General features: G+C 45.7%; 1 protein-coding gene across 1 annotated transcript; it reads left to right on the top strand.

Annotated features, from left to right (window-relative positions):
- Nucleotides 1-1,536: 1,536 nt before the first annotated feature.
- Nucleotides 1,537-9,433, top strand: LOC139102830 (uncharacterized). The gene is made up of 6 exons (XM_070656976.1): nucleotides 1,537-2,976; nucleotides 4,253-4,514; nucleotides 4,789-5,071; nucleotides 5,339-5,527; nucleotides 5,786-5,904; nucleotides 5,982-9,433. Exons 1-6 carry the CDS (start codon nucleotides 2,911-2,913, stop codon nucleotides 7,328-7,330), a joined length of 2,268 nt encoding a protein of 755 aa, XP_070513077.1. The 5' UTR covers nucleotides 1,537-2,910; the 3' UTR covers nucleotides 7,331-9,433.
- Nucleotides 9,434-9,666: the final 233 nt, after the last annotated feature.

Genomic DNA, 9,666 nt, shown 5'->3' with positions numbered 1-9,666 from the left:
GTCAAAGTGGATATAAAGGATTAGAAACGTAAAGGATTAATTTTTTTAATGATCTCATTTATTTTTCATTACATTTGTTTCGTTTTATTTTGTGCTACAGTTTTCGAGAATTTTATACTATGTATTTTAATTCGATGTTACGTAAAGGGTTGTCATTAAACTGTAATCTTGTATAAATATTTAATTAAAAAATTGATACCGTTCTCGATCGGTTAATCTCTCTTGAAAATGTTCTGCGAATCTCCGTGGGATGTCGTAAGAGGCTATTCAACGCGATAGCAGGGAGTGAATGCGTTTGATATGATCTAAATATGCAACAGAAAGCGATAACTCTTCAAAAAGCCTTGAAATGTTTGCGCAAACAATCCTTCATGTACATCGCGTGCTTAAATAAATCTGAAATATCAAAATTTCTTACAAATTTTATAATAAACGAGTTCTTGTAATTAAAAAAAAAAATATAATAAAATAATAAATCTTTTATAATAGATTTATAAAGTTTTTGAAAATAATTAAACGTTTAATATTGCCAAACTGTCCGTTAAAAATGTCCAAGAGATACTTTAGCGATGAAATATCGTAGGTGTCAAAATGTATACTCAGCGAGGCCAGATTTACCGATTCGGTGAATATTACAAACCCAGCCATGTTGATTTTGGAGTTACGCAACGTCACACAGGCGACGTGATGAATATTTAATTTTACCGTTCGCTTATAAATTCGCGTCGCATGTATGTACAATGTAAAATAAATATGTCGACGATCCACGAAAACCTTACGGCGTTAACGTGACATAACGCGACAAGTTTTTATGCGTGCAAAATATAATGCAAAATTTATTGCGCCTCGCGGTATAATACGAAAAACGGCATTAATCTTTCCGCGTTAAAAATCACCATTAAAAACATTGACGAAATACTTATCTACGATAAACGTGAAATGCAGACGTTTTTATTTAAACTGCCAGTCTTACTGTTTGGCTAAATGTTACACATTTCGCGGGAATAAAGGAAATTCCTCGAGTGACACCGTACGGAGGAATTTCCACTTTTATTTCGTCCTTCGCGCACATGCATGCGCGATTACTTTCGCATATATAAATAAAATACAAGTCATGAAGAGTGTAAGATTTCACGCTGCTCATCACAAAAGAATTATCATTTTGACACATAGATATTCAATATAAATATCTCCGTAACATAAAACTTACATATTACAACAAATTATAACAGCAAGTCTACATTTTTTCTTTCTTTTTTTTTTAAATTACGGATATAATAAATCAAACCAGATAAGTTTAATTGAATTTTATTAATAAAATACTATAAACGTCTAAATTGCGATCGAGACCGGGTTCCAGCGGTCAGCATACGGCTTAGGTTCACTCGCAATCAATGACCGTAATATAGCACGCGCCCTTAAGAAGAGGAGACGGGTGCGCGCGGGCAAGTAGGCAAGACGCCAAGATCAGCTCGCCAGCCGCGCTTTCCGGTTAGCGTTTTATAAATACTGCAGACACAGGCAAACAGTGCACCGAACACGGTAGACCAGTCGTGAGATCACTCGAGGTGCGTGGCCGTTAAATTTGCGCGGCTTCTCGCGAAAGAAGGAAGGATCGGCTTATCTCTAAACGTTCGAGGTCCCCTCGTTCTCCAGACGCCGCGCGTCCGCGTACGTCTCCCCTCGTGGACGGAAACCGCGCGTCTCCACGGCGGTGTTAATTGTGTCCCTTCGTGCCTCCAAGTGCCGCTTCCCCGAATCCCGGACGGATTACGAGAGCGGGAAGGTGCACACGCGACCCGTAAATTTGCATGGGCACAGCACCGCGCTGTGCGTGCTTGCGTTCCCGTGAACGGTGCTTACATAAATAACGACGGGGGAGCCAAATTCGCGAGTTCCATCAACCGTAAGTTCGTCGATACGAATGGAATTTGAATAAAGTGCGCTTTCTGCATTGTGCGGCCCGGCTGCGGAAATTGCAGGCCGCGAATGTATAAAGCGACCGGATAAGATACGAGATTTAATTAGAGTATGGTAATTCGCGTATCACAATGTGACAGCGCCTGCGACGAGATAAGGAAGAAGATACGTGAGCATTTATTTTAATTGGACGAATGAAGAAAAGGTTGTAGGAAAGTCTGGAAATATCACACGGCCGGTTCATTATTATTCATAAATGTTGCAACGTTTTTACGTAAGACGGGTCGCGCATACGTTTTCCAATTGCTAGAAATGTTCCGGATACTTACGTCTTGTATCTATTGTCGATGTGTGCGATCTGCCAAATCGTATATATACGGCGCGTGGCATTCCTCGTGAAATTTTGCGGCCACTCTCGCCCAGCGCCTTGCGCAACAATTGTATATGGCGCAAAAATACACGCGCTGACGGGACCACGCTCGGAGAATCGCGATTTCAGGATCGTTAACGGTCTCCCTCGTCGTCGGAAATGAAATGTCGCGTCGTTAGGTTTCCGCTTTACGGCGTAACGTATCCACGTTTGACTCCCATCGCGTCCCACTTCTCATCACCGCAGTCGTGGAATTCTATTCATCTCGTTATCGCGCACGTGCGCCGACGCGCGTAATTCGCGAAGCGCGAACGCTCCGCTGCAGCGATTATCTATTAACCCCAAGTTCTCCTTTCATCGAGTCGCTGTTCTCATGCATCGATCAAACGTTTTGCAGAACTGAATGCACCAAGGAGAGCGGGATTTTTTTTCAAAACGCGGAACGGTGACCGATGATACTGCGAGATTTATGAGCGACAGGATGTAACGTCTAGCTGCGGCAATTGAGTCCGCGCGTCGAGCCGTAAACTCTGTTTTCTCGGCGGTATAAAAAAAAAAGAAAAGAAAGAAAAATAAGAAAAAAAAAAGGAAAAGAAAAACAAGCTGTGCGGATTGCCGAGATGAGCGGAATGAAGAAGGCGATTGGTGGGTCCATTCACAGAATACGGGAGTTCGAGCTCGAGAAGGTAATGCCATTCTTTCCGTTCTCTTCTACCGGTCCTCCTCCGTGAAAACCGGTCACAATTGGATTTACCTTTGTCATCCAGGGCATTTCCCTAAACTCTCTTGCGCTTTCCTCCGGGAATAAAGCCTAAACAACGGCGAAGGTGGCGGCGACGACAAGCAGAGCTTTTCCAGTTTTCGAGGCATTGAGATCCCGAAATAGGATTCGCGAACGAGCAGCATTTCATTATGCTCGCTCGACTAACGGCCATTCTCCTGCCTGGCACTGCACCAACATTTCCCTAACAGAAGATCCATGACGACGACGACGTTTGCGACCGTGACTCGTCGTCGTTGGATCACGTCGTGACTTTGTATCATTAACACTGAATCACACGGGCTCATAGCATTTCGCTCTGATTACGTTCTTACCGATGACACAGAATCTAAATGAGACTCGGCATTAATCTAATTAATTAAAAAAAAAAATTTCGTTAAAAGTACCGTAATTAATGTCCGCGCGAAAGTTTACTTAGTACAGAAAATTTCTTATGTGCTGTAATAATTTGCACGTACATTGTCCGCGCGCACATTAAAATACGGGACAAATTACGTTCCCCGTGATATTTGAGAATCAATTAATTCTCTTGCATTTAACTTTCAATATTATTGTCAATTTAATTAATTCACGGACGCAGCTCGCAAGGCTTGAATGCAACGAAATTCAACAATATTCCATTTATAATTATATCGTAATGCACAAATATTTTCTATTATATCAAACGTCCGGGATAAAAGGCTATTTTATTCTCCCAAGCAGGAAGAGTTTACAATTTTCTCTCTCTTATTTTGATTCTTGCCGTGTCGCAAAGACGTGACGATGGATAAAGGTTCAATGATACGGCGTCAAAGAAATTGTCTCGTGCGTCAGGTTTCGCATCGGGATGTAAACGTGCGTTCGAAGCACGCGGAGTAAAAATAGACGTAGTGCGTAGAGATCCGGTGTCGGAGATCGAGAGTCGGGTGTATCCAGCGTGCGGCGGGATAACGCGCCGTGCTCGCGACTTCCCTTGCGCTTCCCATCGCCGTTGCATTTCCCTCGTGACGTCGCTTGTGCTCGCGTTGCACCGTCCTTTGTCCCGCGGTCCAGGCCCCTCGAGAGCTCGAACGTTATTACGGGCCGACCCCGGACAGTCCATCCGTCATTCGCGGCTCAAAAAGCAACAAACGTGACTCCCGATCGATCACGGCCACGTCATGTGCGGCAGCGCGTCGAGTGCTAACTATTCTCTGGGACAGGTGAATCTGATCGACGAGTTCGACATCCTGCAGATAGTCGGCGAGGGATGGTTCGGTAAAATCTTGCTGACCGAGCATCGCAGCACGCAGACCGAGATGGTGCTGAAGGCCCTGCCGAAGGCGTACACCGGCATCTCGGACTTCTTCCGGGAATTTCATTACGGGTTACATCTGTCGGCCCATAGGAACATTATAACTACCTACGACGTCGCGTTCGAGACGGCCGGCTTTTACGTTTTCAGTCAAGAATACGCACCGTTAGGTGAGAAACTTTTATTCTTTTTTTTTTAACCATAAGGCGTCATACAAATAAATAATATTAATGGAGTATATACATTTTTTTTTCGCGATCAACCATCTCAGGTCTAATTTTATCTTATTGTGCTTGACTTCGGTTATCATTAATTTTGCGATTACGTCCGACGAGCGAGACGGTGATATCAACATTTTCGAGACGTGATGTTTCGAGGAAAACTTGAGAGAAATACAGTATTCAAGTTGCGTACAAGAATATCTCGGTTATCGTTGACTTTCAGGCGATCTCACGTCGAATGTGACGGAGACAGGGTTGGGCGAGCTGCATGCGAAGAGGGTGGCCAGGCAGCTTGCCGCTGCAGTGCATCACATACACAGCCGCGAGCTGGTGCATCGCGATATCAAGCTCGACAACATACTTGTGTTTCGCAGCGACTTCTCGCGTATCAAGCTCTGCGACTTCGGCGAGACCAGGCGGGTCAATACCGTCGTGCGAAGACACAACGAATGGCTGCCGTACTCGCCGCCCGAGGTATTGAAGATCAACACTGACGAGACATACAAGTAATTATATACACATATATTGTAATATGCATTTTTTTTCCTGATATTCACGTAAAGAAACTTAAAAAAAAAAAGTATTAATAACGATATTTTTATAAAATCACATTTTTTTTATATTTTTTAAAATAATAATAAAATTTCTACAGCCGTTATTTGTGTATTTGAGATTTTAATATATAAATTTGACTGTATAATACGCGAAATGTATAATAGTTCGGTTACGGTCTCCGAGGACATATACTTTAACGGCAACGAATGGACTTTCAGAGCTCGCACGTCGCACGACGTCTGGCAATTCGGCATTGTCCTATTTGTCTGCCTGACCGGATGCCTGCCGTGGCAGAAAGCAGCGATAGATGACCCGCGCTACACCAGATATCAAAACTGGCACAACGCGACGCTCAACATCGCCAAGAAGCCGAAATTATTTCAGCTGATCAGCTCGCGGGCGCAGAGGTGAGCTCTCCTCTCGGGAATCTGAAAACACGAAATTAAGCGCCACGTCGGCGTGCATTTCGTCTAATACGCAGTATAATTAGCTAATATTTATTCATTGCGCGTTATATCTATTGTTTACACCAAAATGTCGAAAGTATTATTTGTCGCCGCGTAAAGTTTCAGTGATTTTAAATAATATAATTAGCTACAACTGTTTCAATAGCGACAAAGTATAAATAAAAAAAATTGGTCCGCTTACATATCGTTTTCTTAAAGAATGTTCAAGAGGCTGTTGGATCCGAAAGCTGAAAAGCGGCCAGTCAGCGTGTTCGAGGTAAATAAATATTTGGAAGACAGATGGCTGGCGAAGCTCGGAGTTGAAAAAGCGTTGAACGGTCAGTTGACTTTTCCATCGCGATAATATCGGCGATACGTCGCGATATCTCAGCGACATTTCTTTTCATATCCGCAGGCGGTGCCGACGAGAGGGACGAGCTTTGCCCGTCCATGTACAGCTTTCACAGTTCCTTGGAGGAGAAAAATCAGCTTCTCCACACGCTCACGACGTACGGCATCGAGACCACGGTGGACCATTCGAAAAAAAAAGATCGTATCAGGGAATGGATACAAGCCAGCGCGATCGCCGAGGAGAACGAAGAGGACGAGTCAGATATTTACGAGGAGTCGGAGTTTTATGAAGATGAGGATAAGGACAACGACGGAAGCGAGGAAGCGGATGTCTCCATGAGAGGCAGGCATTTCCCGGAGAGACGTCCAAGCGCCGCGGCGAACAATCCTCGAAAGCGAGGAAGTGGAGGCAGGGTCGTGGCGGGTCGCGTCGAGTCGAAAAACAGAGTGCCCGTAAAGCCGGTCGAAAGGAAAATACCTTTCGCTCCTCAAGTAGCCGAAGAGCGGGAAACAATCGCGCGCTTTGCCAGTTTTCCCAACGGCGACCCGAAGCTCGCCGCCGTGAAGAACGACGGTGATCGAACGCACGACGTGTCGGCGACCTCGGCGCCGAATAATCTCTCGAATCATTATCACCCGTCTGTACCTAACGGCCGCAACGTCAAAGATCCGGCGAAGACAGGCGCTAGCAATTCCCGAGACGCGTCCCCGCACTCCGCACAGCCAGCTTCCGTGAAACAATCGGGATCAAAAGCCACGTCAAGTGTCCTGGACAGCGGTGGTAAAACTACGCCGATAAGTCCGCGGATCCCGGCAAGAAAAAATCGCGCTCATACGGCACCGTTTTCGGACTCGCGATCGGCCGAGACCCAGGCCGATCCGGCGAGAAGAGCGCAGTCCGCGACGGTTCTGCGGACACAAGAAACCGAAGATTCACAATTACCGCCGCGTGCACCAGCGAAGATGCCTGTCTCGTCGCAGTTGATGACAGCCCGCGCGGACCATCCCACCGTTGCTACGTTATCGACTTTACGAGCGGCAAGATCCGTCGCTTCACCGGTCACGCGAGGTGATAAAGCATCATTTGTGACCGAGGCGCAGCCTCCCAAGAGCGCTCTCCCTGGCCGAGCCGAAGGTTCGCCGCCGGTCGCGACGCAAATCTCTGCATCGACCACCTCTCACTTGGCAATGCAGAATTTTAGTGCACTGCAGGGAATTGCAGGCGCATCCTCGTTCATCTCACCGTCGAGTTCATCGTCGAGTATGAGCAAGAGAGGCGACGAGATGAGCGTGACCTATGGAAAAGACGCGTACGAGCATTACGGTATCGCCCAGGGAGTCATTTTGCCGATGAGAGTGAATATCGTTAGGCAAGATTCTGCTGGCAGCGGCAGCCGGTCCGTGAGCAACTAAGATGAAAACTTGAAGATGGATCTTCTTTCAGAGCGACATAAATCCATGCGGTCCAAAAGACTCAGCGCGAATTTAAAGTTTTACAAAGTTAAAAAAAAAAAAAAAAAAATTGTCGTTCGAGCGACAATTTTCGTATCACATATAATAACGTCGTTTACGTTGCTCCAGTCAAAGATTAACGAGAGTTTCTCGGGAACGTGTTTTGATATGAGATTGCGATGCTCGATGTGCACGGGGTAAAGCTATCGCGGAGATAACGTTGTAATAGGACGCTGTATAGATGGAGACGTCACGTTACGTGCATTATACTTCATTAGTTTCAAGAGACACTTATATGCCACGTGTCGTGCGCTTCATCGAGCGTAACGGGATAAAATTAGCGCGGTGTCTCGGAAGAGCTGCACTGTGCAAGAATGTGCCGAGGGCTATTACCGCTCGGCCGTGGGAAACGGTGATAATTTTTATCTCTCAAAGGCGACGCGAGTCCGTGACTTCGCCGACAACTGCACTTTTTAATTGTAAATTTGTATTAAACATTTCTACGAGAGCGGTACGCGGATAAGCGACGTATTAAGTATTTGCACGCGCTTTTTGTGATATTAGAGATGCGTTATTTGCCTGAAAGATTGGTCTGCAAATTATAAATAAGCGACGTTTCAAGTGACCGTAGCTGTTAAGATTAGCTTACATTTTTCAAGCGAGATATCAAAAAAGGCGAGGGATGGATTTATGTACAAAAATGCGTACCGAGAACTGTCGGGATGCCCGTGCATGTAGCATCGTCATTCGCGATCGACGATATTGCCGTGCTATCTGATTGTCAGGTGAAGGTATACAAGCGTGGCGGAGTTGCTAATTAGTTATTGGATGTTCGATATTATCTAATTTACGTGCGGAGACGGCCGTGACTATTAGATAAGCTTCCTTCGACGGCAAGTTTCGCTTAAACTTCGACGTCGCTCGACGGAAGCAAGAGCGACGTCGCAGGGATGCCGAGAACGACGGGGTTGACGATAGGGAGGTTTCTAAAGGGGGAGGGGACCAAGGGGACCAGAGAACGACGAAGACGCGGGCGTTTGGCGATGTGAAAATAATTCCCGGGCGGGTCGTGGCACGAATTAATTAAGAGATACGTAAGTAACGCACGTATATTGCGCGGCAGGTGCAATTACCGTCGTCTTTGACGCCGAGGAGTAACGCGGCGAAATATACGGTGAATTCACGGCGCGTAGCTTGTGTCGTTCGTCGCTGACTCGCGTGATATATGTTGCGATCGAGAGAGCGGCTAAAAAATTCTTTGGCGCGCGCGCTAATTAGGGCTTAAGTCGACTCGCGGGATCACTAATTGACACTTTGAACCGTGCGGTGATATCGTTACAGATCCGCTCCGGCGCCGTCGTGCGCAATAGATTTCTACTACCGCGACGGGATACGTTTCCACAATTGTATTGTACGTTAGTCCGTAATGCAGGTCCGCGAGTTTGTCTGTTGTCATTGGCAAATTAACATTAATTAATAGTAGTTTATATAATCGATGCTAAGTGACCGATGCCGCTTACTAGTCGCGAATTATCGATTTTATCCGCCGCGAGTGTGCGAGGTACGTGTAGCGTGTACACGTTTTGACGGCACGCAGCTCGATCGCAGTCAGTCCTTGCCCATTGCGCGGACTAACATTCGAGACCGCACGTAGCCTGCAGGGTAATTATTGACTGTACCAGCACGCGTCCGCTCGCGAAATGGTCGTGTCCGTCCTTGATATCTCGTAAAGCATGGCTGAATCGAAAATCGTCGCCCGGCCGAGCGTCACGCTTGACACCTTCGCCGTCCGGGATCGGCCCAAAAGCCGGGCAGATGAAAATTGATGAAACCACAATTGGTGTTAATGGCATGCCACAACTTCCCCCTCATTGGTGCCGTTTAGCAACCTTCTGCATCCTCGTTACGTCCATCGCTTTCGGCGACATTTATTTCGGGATCGATCGGATCCATTTTCGAGGCTGGCGGATCTACCGCGCGAGTTAAATCGCGATCCACGAAGATGTACAAATTTGTAATCGTTAACGTTGTTATTACGATAAATAAAACGGATTTCGTACAGTTTCCCATTTTACGCTTTTTCCATTAAAGATATTCCGTGGGTTAATCCTAATTTTAATGCGTATCAATAAATAATGAGGATATTATTATGTTTAATACGTTTAATATGCATTATGTGTTGAATATTATAATAACTAAAAAGGCCGATGTGTAATATGTCCGACACACCCTTTTCCCTCCCATTTTCGTTTTTATTTTACACTTTTTAATAAAATAATTAATCTAATTACATGTAG

This window comes from Cardiocondyla obscurior, linkage group LG05 (assembly GCF_019399895.1).
Source record: "Cardiocondyla obscurior isolate alpha-2009 linkage group LG05, Cobs3.1, whole genome shotgun sequence".
NCBI classification, from domain to species: domain Eukaryota; kingdom Metazoa; phylum Arthropoda; class Insecta; order Hymenoptera; family Formicidae; genus Cardiocondyla; species Cardiocondyla obscurior.
The sequence above is the reverse complement of the archived record's forward strand: the minus strand, read 5'-3'. Positions and strand labels throughout refer to the sequence as shown.